This window comes from Onychostoma macrolepis, chromosome 16 (assembly GCF_012432095.1).
Source record: "Onychostoma macrolepis isolate SWU-2019 chromosome 16, ASM1243209v1, whole genome shotgun sequence".
Taxonomy (NCBI): domain Eukaryota; kingdom Metazoa; phylum Chordata; class Actinopteri; order Cypriniformes; family Cyprinidae; genus Onychostoma; species Onychostoma macrolepis.
The window spans coordinates 6,197,815-6,216,747 of record NC_081170.1 but is presented as its reverse complement, the minus strand read 5'-3'; the positions used below and the strand labels follow the sequence as shown (position 1 = coordinate 6,216,747).

The following is an 18,933-nucleotide window of genomic DNA, read 5'->3' as shown; positions in this document are numbered from 1 at the left end:
AGTTCACCACTCATTTTCTATAGGGTTCGGGTCAGAGGACTGGAATGGCCAGCAGAAGCTTGGCACCCATTTTTGTGTTGTTTTTGAGGTTTGTGTTTGGATTATTGTACGGTTGGAAGATCCAAACATGGCCCATTATAAGATTTCTAACAGAGTCAGTCACTTATTGATTTTTTTTATCTATTGGTATTTGATAGAATCCATGATGCCATGTGTCTAAACAAGATGTCCAGGACCTCCAGCAGAAATATAGGCCCACAACATCAAAAATACAGCAGTATATTTCATTGTACACATGGGATACTTTTTATCCCTGTGTGCACCAAACCCATCTTGAGTCTTTGCTGCTAAAAAGTTCATTTTTTAGTTTCATCTGACCATAGAAGCCAGTCCCATTTGAAGTTCCAGTCGTGTCTGATAACTGAATATACTGGAGTTTGTTTTTGGATGAGCGAGGAGAATTTTTCTTGAAACCCTCCCAAACAACATGTGATGATGTAGGTGCTTTTTGACAATTTTTTAAAAGCTTTTCTGACCCAGAGACTCAACTATTGTCTGCAATTCTCCAGCTGTGGTCCTTGGAGAGTCTTTAACCACTCAAACTCTCCTCCTCACCGTGCATTAGGACGATATAGACACACATCCTCTTCCAGGCTGTTTCGTAACATTTTATGTTGATTGGAAATTCTTAATTATTGCCCTGATGGTGGAAATGGGAATTTTCACTGCTCTAGCTCTTTTCTTAAAGCCACTTCACTAATTTGTGAAGCTCAATTATCTTTTGCTGCACATCAGAAATATATTCTTTTTTTTTTCTCATTGTGATGGATGATTAAGGGAATTTGGGCTTTGTTTTCCCTCCTATTTATATTTCTGTGAAACAGGAAGCCATGGCTGAATAATTTATGTTCATAATCACCCTGGAGTGCTCAAAATTGTGAATATGAATGGGAATATACTTCAGAGATATTTTACAATAATTGTGTCCACCATGTATTTGAGAAAAAAAAACATTTATTTCATAATGATATTTCCCCCCATTTAAAATTCTTATTATCCAATGAAAGGTTAGATGTTTGTGAATTTGTAAAATAAAAGATCAAAAGGATTTATTTATTTAATATATCTATAAGTATATATTTAAATGTTTACATGCTTAGATGATTTTATGTCAAGTTTCTAAAGCACAAACAAAATAACCAGAAACGATTACTTTTTTTATATAAAAAATTAAGTCTTTATTTCAGCATTTAAAAGTAATATTATGGATGCAGCATTTGTATTTGGTTGAAAAGAACTGAAAAGAAGAAGTAGTGAGATTACTATATATCAAAAGTCAGAATTTCTGTATTGTACATATATTCATAACAATTTCATGAACATGAAAACAGAAAATAAGCATATTTATAGAATAAAAGCTAAATGCTGTTTGAGTTTTATTGTTGTCATATTCAGCAGTCCTAAAGAGCTACCAAATTATTACATAATGTAGGTTATGGTACAAAATCTGGATAACAATATAGCAGCTTAACATACAATTAGATATAAAATTGAATTAAACAGTGCATCGCATAGTATGGAAGCTATTCATATGTACAACAATATAAGCAACAATACTGACTGCCACAGCGATGAGTTTATTTATACTGCTTTCTAAACCAGTCTTTGGTTTGTATCTTTACATTTAGTGCTCGTCACATCAATGCTTAACCCATCTTTCAAGAAAAAAGAAGAGAAAATAAAATATATTACATGTAAAACACATGAAAGTGAGGTTTTCATGAAGCATTTTCAAATGTCACCGTTCTGGCCATTTCAATTTATAAAACCTATTTAAGTACAAATTTAATCATGGCACATTTCACAAAGGCCTGTATTATTCGGCAAAATCCTTCTTATAAGTTCATGTACTACAGATTTGACTTATGTATCATACTGTACTGTACCTGTGCCACTAGTAAACAAATTGAGATAAATACTGTAGATTGATATAAAGTTGAGAGTCCTTGTCAGATTTAGGAATGTGCTAAAAATAAATTGTATGTTTTGTGTATGTTGCTGTCTGGAGACTATATTATGTATTTTCGTATAGCATTGTATTATTTAAATTAACAGAAAAATATGTTTTAATTTTTTTTTTTTTTTTTTTTTTCTTTTAACTGTTAAATGAATAACAGCATTTTTGCAATCTGAGCAGAACATGACAATGCATTTAATTTGTTTTGCTACCATACATTCTGTACAAACCTGTAATAAAGTAGGATAAAAATACCCTATACTCTAAAAATATCAATTTTTTGTTTACGTTTTTGTGTCTGGAAATAATATATATATATATATATATTAGTGCTGTTAATCGAAAAGTTTTCGTTTACATAATATATGTATGTGTACTGTGTATATTTATTATGTATATATAAATACACACACATACAGTATATATTTAGAAAATATTTACATGTATATACATTTATATTTTATATTTTATATTATATATAAATATATTTAATATATAAACATAACATATTTTTCTTAAATATACACATTCATGTGTTTGTATTTATATATAAATAATAAATACACACAGTGTACAAACATATTATGTAAACAAAACTTTTATTTTAGATGCGATTAATCGTTTGACAGCACTAATATATATTTAATGAGTGTTTTTGGGTTCAGTCAATATTGCTAATTTGATTACTCTATCTTATTATACTGTATTTTGGTATTTTGGTAGATTTTCAGAGAAAAATTGCATATTCTATGTTAATAACACATGCTACGTTCATAAACATATTTAACCAAAGTACAGCATCAGAAATGGTTCTTGGCCTCCATGAGTCAGATATTATCCTTGGGACAGGTTGATCATCACAGAACATCTGATCAACACCAGACGTCTGATCTCAGACTGATCCGAGCAACACATCTGACCTCAACAGGCAACATTTCAGTCTCATATTAAACATTTTTCCACTCTGAATGGCTATGGTGTAACCGCCCGTGCCATTTTGTGCACTCCTGGGGAGTTTTCATACATCTATGGAGGCAAACATGAGAGGAAGTTTGCTTTTATGTTATATAGACATGCTGTTGAAAGTTTGATCCTGCATCACTTACCCTCATGGCTGTGGATATCCAGGGCAGAAAGCGTGACACACGCGTGTAGACGCCGGGCTTTTTGGCCATGGCACAGCCTGTGCCCCAGCTCACCACCCCCAGTAAACGATAGCGGCTGGTCTTAGACAGGACATCTGCAGCTACGAAAGGACCACCACTGTCTCCCTGACATCATATGAGAGACAGTATCTCATATCACTTCATTATACACACAGCCACATCATGCACACTAGTTAAGAATATCGCCCTCTAGTGGACATGTGCTGCTCTGTCCACTGGACTGATGATGTCAGAGCTGAGTGGCAGATACCTGGCAGGAGTCGGTTCCTCCTTTCTCATAACCGGCACAGAACATGGTGGTTGTGACCTGGTTGTCATAATAATCCGGGCCATTGCACACCGCATCGCTGATGATGGGCACGTGGGCTTCCTGGAGGGCATTGGCTTGAGTGCCTGCGAGAAATCAAGTGACGTGAAGGAGGGTGAAACTGAAACTTTTCTGAAAGTCTCTAGAGTCCTTAAAGGCATATTCATGCTTTTCAAACTAATGCAACATGATCTCACAGAATTCCGTGTAATGTTCACGGATCCGAATCTGTGGTGGCATCACGGAATCGCCGAAAATTCCGTGATGGGCTCACAGAAGTGATACCAATGTAAGTCCGTGACAGGCTTCAGCCGTGCTGCACGCACGGAAACCCTTAGCATCAATATGCCGACGCGATACTGGGAAATTTATCGTCATCATTATTGTTCAGAACTGGGTAGGTTTAGGGTAGGGATAGATTCGGGGTTAATTAAGTCCGTGAACATTACACGGAATTCTGTGAGATCAGGTTGAACTAATGTCTATTGCTGACTTCATGTCATGTTGAAATTGTCATATATAAAGGGACTGTACAACCCAAAATGAAAATTGTGCCATCATTTACTTTCTTTATGGTTATGTGGAACATAAAAGAAGTTGCTTTGAAGAATGTTGGAAAAATAAAGTCTTACATGTTTTGAATGAGTAAATGAAGTCAGAATTTTAATTTTTGGGTGCACTATGCCTTTAAAAGCATTGTAATTTGTTACAAAATTACATTACTATTATAAAAACAATTAATCACAGTTTCTTTTGAGTGACATAGGTACATCCAGCTAACAGGAAATGTTCTCAGAACATTGCTTTTTGCTAAATTTTCTCAAAATTATGAACAAATGTTCTTCCAGTAATGTTAGTAGAACATTTCTTCAAAGTAGGTCTTTAATAACATTCTCAATATTAGCACAAAATGTGATTTATGCATCATTCATGGAACTTTTTTCCTTAAACATTTTATTTGAAGGTTTTTTAAATGTTACTACTTGTGTCAGATTGTTCAGTCAGCATTCCCATAATGTTTGCAAAATAATAATCCTTTAATGTTTTTGCTAATGCATAGCCAACAAAAAAATTTTTTTTTTTAAATATTTAAAAAAAACTGGACGTTTTGAACATTAAGAGAACATAAAAAAACAAAACATTTTCATAACTTAATGGAATTAAGTTAAAATATGTGTTTGTTAGCTGGGAATGTATATATAATTGACCAAGACCAAATGGTTCATGCATGATTTGCACCAACACGTTTTCCATTTGTAATTCAGTTGCAAATTGGCAATGTTTATGTGCACTTCTTCTCTGGAATATGATCTTTCTGACATGACATGAAGGCAGCCAATATATCACATGCTGTCAATTACTACACAGACAATTATACATGACCCTCAGTGTTTATGAACAAACAGGAAATGTGTTTACAGTAAATGAAGGCTTAGTAGGTAAGTGGACAGAGTCATGAATAAATATTTAAAACATGCAACTTTTCCAAAAAACAATATAACTATATTTTGTACAATTTCCTAAAAGTATAGCCATCATAACTGAAATACGCTAGAATGATAACAATGCAGTGCTATTTAGTATTATATACTATCATAGAATGTATTCATATTTCAAATAGGCTTTTCTTATTCTTCTTTTTGTAGTTTATTTTTATTTATTTATCTACTTTTTAAAATTCTGTTAAGATTTTATTTTAATTTAATTTAAATTTTTTCATCTAAGATTTACAGTATATTTTGCTTTATTTATTGTATTATTTTAATTAGCATAATTTTAGTTAATCTTGTGGAAAAAGTGCACTCTAGGATACTTTATAAAAGAATACTTATTATGGAAAAAATATATATTTTGTTATCAACTTTTTTTATTTTCATACACAACATCATAACAACATCCATTCAAAATAAACAAAACAAAACAAACAAACAACAGACATATAATCGATACTTTAAAAGTCCAGTCAAAAAGGAGAAAGAGAGGGAGGGGGAAAAAAACAATATAATATATAATATTTATATAATCGAGTATGTTAAAGAAAAAACCCTGCCAAGCATCAATAGTAGAAGGCTTGGCCCCATTAATTCGCGCTGTTGTACATTCACAAGTCACTATTTTCAGGAGGCTATGGATCCAATATGTTTTTCCACACATGTGCAGTGTAAACCAGTTCTGTATTATTGTCTTCTTCGCAGCTGTAAAACCAGCAAACAACATTCTCTTTTGTATTAAGCTTATACAGAGACCAGATTCATCATTAAGAAGACATAAACCTGGGTTAGCAAACCAATCAATTTGTAGTACGGAGGTTAAAACCAGGTTTACATGTGTCCATAGATTAATGACGATAGGACACTCCCAAAACATATGAAGAAAAGTACCTGACGATGTAGTATTACATATATGGCAGTTAAAATTTGGTTGTAGTTTCATTTTCAATCTTTTGTAAGGAGTTATGTATGCTCTATGAATGACTTTGAAGTGAATAAGACGATGAGCCAAGTTTTTAGATGTTAAACTGAGGTTAGACCACACTCTCTCCCAGTCGACAGATAAATTAAGGTCAGATAATTCCCTATTCCAGATAGATTTAATAGAAAGAGGTTTTGTAAAGCAATCAATAGTTTTATTATATATTAAGGAAACAGATGGCCGACCAGAAGATGGTGCAATCCAATCCCGCATAGGATGAGAATGGGAGATGCCCAAAGAACTTGAGAGCAGAACGTAATTGAAGAAAGACAAAATATGCGGATGCTGATAAGGAAAAAATATATACTTTAAAAGTAAATACTTAAGTGTGAATTGAATGTTATGCTTCAGACCCTTGCATGTTATTTACAACCCGAATTCTGGAAATGTTGGGATATTTTTTTAATTTGAATAAAAAATTTTAAAAATCACATGAGCCAATATTTTATTCACAATAGAACATAGATAACATAACAAATGTTTAAACTGAGAAATTTTACAATTTTATGCACAAAATGAGCTCATTTCAAATTTGATGCCTGCTACAGGTCTCAAAATAGTTGGGACGGGGGCATGTTTAACACAGTGTAGTATCTCCTCTTCTTTTCAAAATAGTTTAAAGACGTCTGGGCATCAAGGTTATGAGTTTCTGGAGTTTTGGTGTTGGTCCCATTCTTGCCTGATATAGGTTTCCAGCTGCTGAAGAGTTTGTGGTCGTCTTTGACGTATTTTTTGTTTAATGATGCGCCAAATGTTCTCTATAGGTGAAAGATCTGGACTGCAGGCAGGCCACTTCAGCACCCGGACTCTTCTACTACAAAGCCATGCTGTTGTAATAGCTGCAGTATGTGGTTTTGCATTGTCCTGCTGAAATACACAAGGCCTTCCCTGAAATAGACGTCGTCTGGAGGGGAGCATTATGTTGCTCTAAAACCTTTTCAGCATTCATAGCGCCTTCCAAAACATGCAAGCTGCCCATACTGTATGCACCCCCATACCATCAGAGATGCTGGCTTTTGAACTGGATGCTGATGACACACTGGAAGGTCTCCCTCCTCTTTAGCCCGGAAGACACGGTGTCCGTGATTTCCAACAAGAATTTCAAATTTGGACTCGTCTGACCATAGAACACTTTTCCACTTTGAAACAGTCCATTTTATATGAGCCTTGGCCCACAGGACACGGCGGTGCTTCTGGACCATGTTCACGTATGGCTTCCTTTTTGCCGTTGAGGAACGTTGTTTTTAAAGTATTCCACAATCTTTTTACGCACTCTTTCACAGATTGGAGAGCCTCTGCCCATCTTTACTTTTGAGAGACTCTGCCTCTCTAAGACATCCCTTTTATGTTACAGACCTGATGTCAATTAACTTAATTAGTTGCTAGATGTTCTCCCAGCTGAAACTTTTCAAAATATCTTGCTTTTTCAGCCCTTTGTTGCCCCCGTGCCAACTTTTTTGAGACCCGTAGCAGGCATCAAATTTAAAATGAGTTCATTTAGTGGATAAAAGTGTAAAATTTCTCCATTTAAACATTTGTTATGTTCTCTATGTTCTATTGTGAATAAAATATTGGCTCATGCGATTTGAAAGTCTTTTAGTTTTCATTTTACTCAAATTTATAAAACGTCCCAACATTTCCGGAATTTCAAATGTACTTTACAGTTATACATTATAAAGTACATTATAAAGTGCACTTTTTTGAAGTGTGCTATGGAAAAAAAATCATGAAAGTGTACTCTCTTTAAATACACTTAAGTAGCATTTTATTTATTTTAATATTATATTAAATATATATCTGCAACAGTTTTTAAAAATATACTTAAAGATTTGTACACTAAGATGAGTACTTTGCAAGAGCACATTCAAGACTATTAAGCACACTTCTTTTTCACAAGTAATAACAACACTTGAATGATGTGATAAGCCTGTTAGGCTTCTATCATAAGTGTACTTGTAAGGGAAGCTGAAATTATTGTCTGATTATCGATATCTGGTCATGCATGCGGTACATTTGAGCACAACAACACTCACTCAGGTCACTGACACAAAGGTCAAAGCCAGCCAGACAGACAGACAGACAGACAGAGAGTCTCCAGTTCCAGGTAAAGTGATTATAAACACTGGAATGCAGCACTTCAGTGACCTTTAATTAAAGACACAGAATGAGACATTACTAACCATAATACTCCACGTTACCCCAGCCGGTTACTGTACCCATCTGCCCATCCGCCAATCGCTGGCCATAGGTAGGAAGACACACCGGCTGGATATAATCTAAAACACCAAAACAAAAGATGTCAACTGAGAGGAAAACACACATAGTCAAACGCAATACTGTGAAACGACACTAGAGGGAATGAGGAGCGATTTTTAGCTTCTCACACTCAATTTCCTTCGACTTACAATGAGAAACAAATGCATTTCAGAATCAAATCCATCATATTTCCGCAACATTCTGGTTAATGGTTACAGAAAACTGTGGATATGAGGAAAAGCTTTGTCCTTCTGGAAAATTCTGCCGGCATTGTCTTTTGTTTCGACTCAAGGCCCCTTGGAAATAGAGGAGCTTTGTTCTCAGGATGAGCAACCTGAGACCAGAGCGAGGTTTTACTATAATGCTGTGTTCAGACAGACAGGCCTGTAACATACCAGTACCTAATGAAAAACACCTCAAAACAGACTCTGATTAAACTGCTGCCAGTAAAGACTTGTCCTTGTTACACAGAACCATTTCCTTTATGAATGCATTCTTTTATGACCATACTTTTGTATTGAAATGCCTTAAAATACTGCTCACAAAAAACCCAACATGACATTGACAGTAACATTTAAAAGATACTTTTATTCAGAGAGCTAAAAACAAACGTTTCCAGTAATTTTTATGTCCAAACTGAAAGCGAACATGCATAATCACAGCCAATCAGAACATATGTGATGTTTGCTATGCATCTATATAGAGCAGGATTTCTGCCAATGAAGTTTCAGTGTGGGCGGGGCTATGTATTTCCTGTTGCTCTGAGTTAAAACTCACCAGTGAACTGCAGAGGTTTTGTCAGCGCCAGGACTGCTATGTCCCGACTGTTGTCATCAATGTTGGCGTCGACGAAGGGCAGGTAGCTGCTGTGGTAGACAACTGTCTTCACTTCAGCGATCACAATGTTTTTACGGATGGGAGTGTTGTAGATCGATCCCATCAGAACCCGCCAGCGTGACACATGACGATACCTCCTGACGATAGAGGCAGAAAATCAGCATATTAGAATGATTTATGAAAGATCATGTGACACTGAAGACTGGAGAAATGTATCACAGGAATAAATTACATTTTAAAATATATTAAAATAGAAAACCATTATTTAAAATGTAGTAATATTTCACAATATTACTGTTTTTACTGTATTTTTGATCAAGTAAATGCAGCCTTGATGAGCATAAGAGACTGCTTTCAAAAAGTTTTCAAAGGTAGCATATAGTTTTGTAAATTGTGTGTTGCATATTTTGCAAATGGATTATATTTGTCTAACTGTCACTAGAAAACAGCAAAACCCTCTAGTGTGGAGGATCCACAAGAAAATAAATGTTCTTAACGCTGTTGTAAGAGATGTTTTTAAATACTGTAAATTGCCAATTCACATTTAACACTTTAAATTGCTTAAAGCTTCTTTGAAGTGACAAAAAGTTTTTTTTTGGTTTTTTTTTTATCTTTCTCCAAATTTTATAAAGATTGAAGAATTCAATTTTGTCAGACTTAGAGGTGCATACTATATTGTAAAGTCTGTAGACAAATTTTGATGTTGGCTAGTGAAAGCCTAGCCCGAAAGTTTGAAATAGTTTAAAAATATATACTTTTAAGATTAAAGTAATTTAAAACCCTTTAATTTCAAGGTTTTAAAGCAATGCAATCTGTATATACAGACATTGCTACCATATTTAGGGTGAAACTAATAAGTTTTAGCTTGGTTCTAGATGTTAACATGTTGCCAACATGTTTTAGCATATTTGCTAACATAAGTTAAGATTTTGCTAGTAGGTTTTTAGCATGTATTACTATGTGGCTATGCATTCCATGTTTTTAACACATTTCTAGCATGATTTAATGTTGATAGCATGTTTTAGCACATTGTTTCTCACATGGTTTAACACACTGCTAACATATTTTTACCATATTTTCTAGCTTATTATAGGACACTGCTAGTATGTTTTAGCACATTGTTAACATGATTTAAGATGTTAGTTGTGTCCCAAATGAAGTAGGCTTCTGTATGAAGTAGTCTGATAGCCTCTCGCCCTCCATTAGATAATTAAGTTGATAGCATGTTTCTAGCATGTTTTAGTAAAAAGTGTGTCACTCACTCAGGAAAGCAGTGTGCGGCACTGACGATCCAGCGATCTGAAATGATGGATCCACCACACTGATGAACTCCATCATACTGTAAGCTGACCTGCCATGGCCACGATCCCTGACGAGCATCCTCTCCCCCCACGATCCGCTCCTCAGGCAACATTCGACGACCACAGTCTACGGCGATCGAGCAAACAAATCATGCATTTGCAGTGCAAATATTCAATATACTACAAATATGCATGATTTGTTGCACTTACCCTGACAAATCACCTCAAGTATCTGACCTTTGTCACATTTACTGAAACAGAAATGAAACAACAGAATGTTTTAGAGAGGTTAACAAAATTGCAACTGTTTCGCTTTTAGTTAGTGTTAATTTTTTTGTTTGCCAGATTAAAACGCAATCTGATTCACTGTTAAAGATGAATTGTGTGATTTCTGCACCACTAGCGAAACCAAATGAAACATTGGCTCTTTTCAAGGACTTTTGAGTCTCTCATGTTCATCAAGGCAGCATTTATTTGATCAAAAATACAGTAACAACGTTAATATTGTGAGATATTAAAATAACTGTTTTCTATTTTAATATATTTTAAAATGCAATAAATTTTTTTGTGATGCAAAGCTTAATTTTCAGCATCATTACTCCAGTCTTCAGCGTTACATGATCCTTCAGAAATCATATGATCAAATGAATACGAATACATCTAATATGCTGATGACCTTGATGACCATTCAAAATTAGTCCATGGTGCATATATTTCGTTTTAATGGTATGTAGCTTACCAAGGATAAAGGGCTGTTTTTATCTTCTTCCCATAAGTTAACTCACTCTCTTTCACACAGAAAAAATCTCGGTCACCACCATTATCAGGAGCACACGTCACTGAGAAGTTCACTGCTCTGAATAGAGAGTAAAAAGCAAATCATGTCTGAAATAATGATGAATTCCATAAAGTCATATTTTAAATTGACTTTAAATTTCTCACAGTTAGCTGTGAGCCTGGTATGTCTCGTGTGTTTGTTACCTGACGAAGCCCATCTCCTCACAGCTGATGTTGGCGATGAGCTGGTTGGCGTTGGATGAGCAGACGTGTTTCCACCTCCGCTGGGTGGAGTCAAACACTCGCAGCCTCTGGTCTGCTGCGCTCACCTGCACTGCAGGACATGATCGACACAGTGAGAATGTTCATACTATTATAGATGACCCAATGCACTTTCTATGTCGCATGGGAATACAATATACAAGCAGAATGCACTGTGCTGAATACTGCATGATACAATGCAATGTGTTCGACTTGACCTTCCATCTATCTATCTGACTCTGTCTATCTATCTATCTATCTATCTATCTATCTATCTATCTATCTATCTTATTTTAATTAAATATGATTACAAATGAACAATGCTTACCATCAAACAATCCAGTATCTTCTGTTGTTCTGAGATATGTGACTGAAAAACAAACACAGAAATCAAGTCAAGTCAAGTCACCTTTATTTATATAGCGCTTTTAACAATACAGATTGTGTCAAAGCACTTAGCAGTATCAAATTGGAGGAATCGAGTGTAAAGTGTCTCTGAAGTAGCTGCAGTATTCCATTAAATCAGGAAGCAGAAAGTCTCACCAAGGGCCCAGATGGCGGCTCCCAGCCCTCCCAGTATGATCAAGATCAGAGCTACCGCAGCGGCCACCCGACACCAGCTGAAGATGCTCATCCCTGGACTTCCTGTAGGACAGAAACCTACACTTTCAGTAAAGGACGAAAGCGTATACTTAAAGAAGTAATGTAAGATTTTGTGAACCTTACAATACATGCCTGTACGCAAACACATAAATCATGACAGACCTGATGAAAAGAACAGAACCATGAACGAGATCAATAGTCCAAAGTCATCAATTCCTCACTGCTAAAGTAAACGTGGGACTTCATCTCAGTGCCATGATCAGCTCGCTCTCTCCATGCACACACACGCACACACACACACACACACAGACCAGTGTCAGCATGTTCCTAGAGATGTAACCATGTCAGTGGTAAGTGATCAATGCCACAAAGACAGTCATATCCAGACCTGCATGCACTGAGCATTCACCACAGCTACTGTTTACACGCATTTCATTCTACTAGACCAGTATTGCTCATTCATGACCATTACCATCCTAGATAAAACACATAAACATTTTTAAACAGACTTTAATATACACATGTGGTGTCCTGCTTCTCAGATGTTTATCCTGAAATAAAAAGACCCTAATAATCTCACAAGTGTTTCCTATAAGATGTTTAGTTTCAGAGAAAATTTCAAGTTTATAGTAAGACCTCAAAGATTTCGATTTATTATTAATTATATATTAGCAGCTCTATTCTTTAAAGGATGTATATTTATTTAATTTTTAATTTAATTTAATTTAATGTATTACATAAATGAAAATAATTTAGGTATATTATAAATATATTAAATAAATATAATATACTTTTTATTTATATGAATATGAAAAGAATTCATATACACATCTGGGATCATAAATTCATCTATATACTGTTCTTAAGTTTACATTTTGTTTTTAGTTTTATTCAAAGCTAACGATATGACAGTATAAGGAGAAAAGATTGTGGATTTCCTGCATGCGCCTGCATGTGTCAAAAATGCCGCTTCTGTCAAAAAGAATATTTTTAAGAAAATAATGTACAAGTCTTGTGAGCTAAAAAAGGGCAACCTATACATGCCAGATTTGAACCAAAATTTGCAAGCACATGCATTACTGTACCAATGAGCCATGGCTTCAACCAAACTACATTCAATGACAAGACTCAATATAGTCCACTTAAAATGAGCAGGGATCAGCAGAATTAACTTTCTATGGACTTTTAAAAATATATTTAACAAATAAAAGGAGACGAGGCAAGTGTATAAGATTTTGTGATTGATGGGTTTCAGATTCTGGTGAAATGCACAGGGGTTTCTGCACATGCGGCTGCCATGTGGATCCTCACAAAATGTGTTTTCCTGACTGAGGAGCTTGTGCAGAAGCTCTGGTGTGATGATTAACAGTCGGCCCATGCAACATCAGACTACAGCAGAGACTGTGCTGTCTGATAAGCCCAGAGCAAACAAATACACAAAAAAGGTTGCTGCAGCTCTGCATCAGGACTGAACGCACAAGCCTTTGGGTCATAGGGACATATTACGTAGAAACATCTCTTTACAGTAGTTAAAGGCACTTACGATCCTCATGACCCAAACAAGCACAAAAAAAATAGAAGAAATCTGTAAATCCCTGAAGGTTTTAAATTACTCGGTCTACACAAAAATGAAAATTCTGTCAGCGTTCTTTCTTCTGTGGAAGACAAAAGAAGATATTTTGAAGAGCATTTCGGCTCCCATTGACTTCCATAGTATGGATATCTTCTTTTGTGTTCTACAGAAGAAAGAAACTCATCCAGGTCTGAAATGACAAAGTAAGTGAATAAATGATGACATAATCTTCATTTTTGGGTGGATTGTCCTTCAGGGAATGATGTGTGATGTGTTTGCTGGGAAATTCGTTCATGCCAGAGCTTGATGATTCGTGTTCTCATCAGCTCTGAGGGAATTGCAGGTCATGGTTGCAGATAAATAACACAAGGAAAGAGATGTTAGACTGATATTTCTCACATAATGAGAAAAATGGTGGTGGGCTGCTGTTTTTCCTTTTACTGAATTTAATTTTAAACACCAAGAGCCGAGACCTGAAAGTCACTAACATTATTTCTTACATACACTACAGTATTTCCATTTCAAATAAATTCTTTTGAGCTTTCTAAAAGAATCCTGAAAAAATATATAATTGTAATAAAGAGAAATTAACGGTAAGAAAATAATAATATGAAATGTTTCTTGAGCGCAAATCAGGAAATGAATAAATTACATTTTACAATTCATATAAATAGAAAACAGTTATTTGAAATTGTAATAATATTTCACAATATTACTGTTTTTGTTGTATTTTTGATCCAATAAATGCAGCCTTGGTGAGCATAAGACACTTCTTTCAAAAACATTTAAAAATCATATGCCGACCCCAGACTTTTGATTAGTAGACCTTAGTCTATTAGACTAAGAGAGCATCTAATAATACAACAAATTGTATTATCTAGATTAAAAGTTGGGCTGAAATGTCTGTAAGCTGATGCAAGCTGTTAAACAATGGGCATGAAACATATCAGAGTATCAAGTGAAAATGAGACCACCCATATCTCACCTTGACTCTCAACTGACTGGTGACGTTTTGTCCAAGCCGAGCTTTGAACAGTTACATTAGAGTTCAGAACAAAACTGAAACAGTGTGATGTTTGCCTGTTTGCTCTCTCTGGTTGCATTCCTGAGGATTTCCCCACTGGCTCAGACCGTTTCTACAGCACCTGCAATGACCCATTTGACCGCAGAACAAGAAGTACTTTTGTCTGAGTGGGGGTTTGTATGAGACAGAACTTCTTCATGGTACACTGCTCTCTCCCCCTCCCTCTCTCTCTTACTCAAGATGGTCATACCTGGATGATTCATGTTTTGTAGCCAAATTAAAACATCACAACGGCCTTTAGCTCACGGCTCTAAAATGGCCTCTACAATGAATTGCATTGATTATGAAAGACTGTTTTGGTCCAGAACATTCCTTTAAAATAATAAACTGCTAAACTACATCAAGCAAGCAGCATTTATGAAAAAACTGAATAAAAAAAATACAAGAAAAAAATGCATGTTTTACTGTACATACATAATGCATAATCCACAAAGGCCGTAAAAAGTTCTTAAATCAGAACATAAAGTCTTAAACAGTAAAGGTTATTTTCATAATCTAGTTTTTTTTTTTTTTTTTTGCAATGGAGAGCTGTTGCTGTTGGCTAAAACTAAAACCATTCAAAAAAATAAATAAATAAATAAAAAGCTCAGCTTTCCAAGAGTTCTTGATTTCTTATCCATTTAGCCAAGGGTGTAGAATTTGTACTACAACTACTAAATTGTCCTTAACAATAATTTTGATCAAACAATTAAATATGTATATGTAACCACTGTTGTTGTAATTTCGGCCATACGTAATACCATTGATATCACCAGATAAGTTTAAGTATATTGCTAACTTTATGTTATTGCACTGTTCTGTATTCAACTGCTTCTCCCATTTGCTCTTTTTACATTGACTATCACTCTAGACTAATGAAATAAGATACAACGATTTCTCAAATAGTTATTATAATATTTACTGACAAATTTGAACATTCACTTCAGTGTATGAGGTGACTGGATGCTTTCAATGATTTCCTCTTGAACTGTCACCAACTGAATTGCAGGAGTCAAACCATTCAAAATATAGTTAATTAAGCTACAAACTCAATCATAATGCACAGTGTTTCCATTTAACATGTATTCTGAGGTGCAGCTCGTCATTTTGTGTGTTTTTCCTAGTTAGCAGAAAAATGGATACTTCACCTGAATATGTTCGTAATTTTGTGTTGGATTTTATATTTGGGATAGAAATATTAATATTTATAATGGAAATATTGAATATTAATATTAGATCAAAAGGGCTATTCATTTTCGAATTTTGACATCACTTGTAATTTTAAAATGCATGTACAGTGGGGAAAATAATTATTTGATCCCCTGCTGATTTTGTAAGAGTGCCCACTTAAAAGAAAAGAAGGGTTTATCATTTTATGGTAGGTTTATTTGAACTGATAGAGACAGAATTTCAAACAAAAAATCCAGAAAAAAAGTAGCAAACAAACGTTAAAAAAACATTTACATTTTAGTAAGTATTATTTTCCCCACTGATGGGTGATGGGTGAAACAACTGAATCAGTTAAACCATTGCGTCGCAAAATGATTTAGTGATCTGAAGCGCTCCAATCGGATCGCGTATTTCTAATCATTTGATTTAGGGACTTCGGAGCGGGTTTGCATTAGATCGGACCTTCGGAGTGAGTTCTCGAATCATTTAGTATTCACGCTTTTAAGTCCAGATCTGAAATGATGGTTTATGAATCATTATTCAGATCGGGACTTCGGAGTGCAGATCATCAACCATTTGATTCAGATCGGAACTTCAGTTCGCGAATCATTTGATTCAGATCGGAACTTCGGAGCGCGGATCGCGAATCTTTTTTAAATGTTTATTAAACAGTACAAACCATCAAATCACTAAGGCAGTAGGAAATTAAGGAAATTAGTCTAACCATGTCATTACACTAAAAGTGTAGTAACCATGTTTTTGTATAACCACAGTTTTACTATATAGTATAATAGTTCATTTGTCGTTATGGTTTAGCTATAGTAACCTTTTTTGCAGTAAAATCATGGTTAATTTTCGTAAGGGATGCGTTGACAGGTTAACCAAAAAAAAAAAGTAATTCACCTTAAGAGGACACATAGGATGAATATAGAAGCAGTTGTCATTGTTTTAGCATTAACAGAGCTTTGGATAGTTTCCATATACTTGTCTAGATCAACATTGGATCCAGATTTTTGTTTATGCATGTGAAATTCATCTAGCAGGAAACAAATTAATTAATTTATATTTTCCTTTATTCTCTTTTGGGTACTCGAAAAATCCAAAGAAAACATCTTTAAAAGAGAAAGAAAAGTCAAAATGAGGCGCCAGTGCGCTCACCACACACCAGCTACAGGTGGAGAGGAGAGAGAGATAGAGCCAATCAAGTGGATGGGGATTATTAGGAGGCCATGATTGACAAGGGCCAGAGGAGTTAGCCAGGACTTACATTTAGGGGTTACACCCCTACACTTTACGATGAGTGTCATGGGATTTTTAATGACCACAGAGAGTCAGGACCTCGGTTTAACTTCTCATCCGAAAGACGGTGCTTTTTTACAGTATAGTGTCCCTGTCACTATACTGCGGCATTAGGACCCACACAGACCACAGGGTGAGCACCCCCTGCTGGCCTCACTAACACCTCTACCAACAGCTACCTAGTTTTCCCAGGAGGTCTCCCATCCAGGTACTGACCAGGCTCAGCCCTGCTTAGCTTCCATGGGCAACAGGGTGATATGGCTATGCATGTGGTACATTGCCAAACAAGTGAGTGACATCTTCCTCATACGAGTGACAAAAACAGCAACTCACTATAGTTATGTCCATCCAAGTTTTTGTGAATCATTATTCTGTTGTTTGCCCTCTTTATATTTAAGGAGAGAACTTTAGTTTCCAAAGTTGGACTGTGTTATGATTTAGAATGTTATGTTATGTTTGTTATGTTTTGCTATGATTTAGGCTGTAGAATTAGTCCCTACCAATATCCAGCAACTACTAAATAATCATTTTTATCAAAAAATGAAATGTCTGTTGTCTGCTGTTATGTCCCCACTGATGCCAAAAATCAAACCTGTACCCTTGTATTTTTCTGTGCAGGTAAACAGCTGAATGGCACATCACGTCATGTCATGTCTTGACACCTTTTGGCCTTTTGTCAAAGTAATACACAGATCCAGACTGACCAAAACAAATCGAGTACATGACCCATCACTGTTAATCTTTAACACGGCAGTCGTCTGATGTCAAAAAGGAGAGAAATAGCTCAGTACTCACCAATCTTCTTCTCTGGCATCTTTATCCAAAACAGAAAACTGAAAAATAAGCTTGGAACAGATTCCAGTGATTCCTCCTCAAAACCTTGATTTGTTGCTTCTTCAAACCTGAAAATGTCGAGGAAAATGCTCATAAAAAGTAATCCGACCGCTGTCATGGACAAAGATGGGTTAAGCAAGTTAAATAAACCAAAGGGCAAACTGAGAAAAAATGCAGAGGGTTACAGTCTGTGCTGTTATTAACAATCACTGTAAAAAAAATATTTTCAACATAATAGGAACACAAACTAATTTTGTTGCCCTACATTTAATTTGTGCATTTATTTATATCCTTGATACTAACTTTTACATTTTTTTAATTAATAAATAAATTCAAACTGGTTGAAGCATAATGAATTTATTACTGTGACTTGTAACTTTACATTTGGTTGAATGTCTTTAAAATTAAACACTTTTAGAGAACTGAAAGGTGTCTAGTGTTCTATAACTTGTGTTCAGCATATTCACTTTTTTTTGTTTTCCAAAAATTCACATTTATTTTAACTTTTGTTTTTCAATTAAGTGTAAGTTAAAAGTGAAAAAAGTTCCATCCAAGAATGAAAAATCCAATTCTGTCGAATTTTATCCTGATTGCCCGTTACATAAAGTGGAAAATATCTGTAAAAATAAATAATCTCACAAGTAATTTTTGGCATCATTATTGGGTGGAAAAGATCATATTGGGAAGAAGATAAAAGATCAATGTCTTATTCGTTTACTTCCAGTTTCATCAATGCTCTTAATAGTAAAAACCAAAGTTCTCACCTGTACCTCTCCACTGCAGGTTCTTGGACAAATTCCTGAATAAGAAACAAAGAGGTGAAGAAGTAAATCAGCGGTTTCTTCAGGATATTCGCGCTGACATTTCACTTTCCCCGGAGTCCTTCGCTCTTTTATTGTGTTTTAAATGAAGCTATTCTCCGGCAGGCAGGACAGCGCTTCTCCTCACTTCACTCTCTCTGCTCGTTCTGCGCTGCTCGCTGGAGTGAAAACCTCCC

At 35.2% G+C, this 18,933-nt stretch overlaps 1 protein-coding gene across 2 annotated transcripts; it reads right to left on the bottom strand.

Annotated features, from left to right (window-relative positions):
• Positions 1-1,211: 1,211 nt before the first annotated feature.
• Positions 1,212-18,904, bottom strand: hpn (hepsin). 2 transcript variants are annotated; one of them, XM_058746656.1, is made up of 13 exons: positions 18,701-18,904; positions 17,898-18,004; positions 11,938-12,039; positions 11,723-11,764; positions 11,338-11,467; positions 11,096-11,212; positions 10,567-10,607; positions 10,318-10,483; positions 8,996-9,192; positions 8,143-8,238; positions 3,434-3,576; positions 3,124-3,288; positions 1,212-3,043 (listed from the first exon to the last, which is right to left on the bottom strand). In XM_058746656.1, exons 2-13 carry the CDS (start codon positions 17,914-17,916, stop codon positions 2,990-2,992), a joined length of 1,272 nt encoding a protein of 423 aa, XP_058602639.1. In that variant the 5' UTR covers positions 17,917-18,004; positions 18,701-18,904; the 3' UTR covers positions 1,212-2,989. The 2 variants fall into 2 exon arrangements, with proteins under 2 accessions (XP_058602639.1, XP_058602640.1); XM_058746657.1 differs by having other exon boundaries at positions 18,707-18,904.
• Positions 18,905-18,933: the final 29 nt, after the last annotated feature.

Coding starts and splice junctions, on each gene's coding strand:
- hpn (XM_058746656.1), bottom strand. Junction 11,765..11,937: donor AGCCGCCATCTGGGCCCTTG/GTGAGACTTTCT, acceptor TTTGTTTTTCAG/TCACATATCTCAGAACAACA. Junction 3,044..3,123: donor GGATATCCACAGCCATGAGG/GTAAGTGATGCA, acceptor TTGCCTCCATAG/ATGTATGAAAACTCCCCAGG.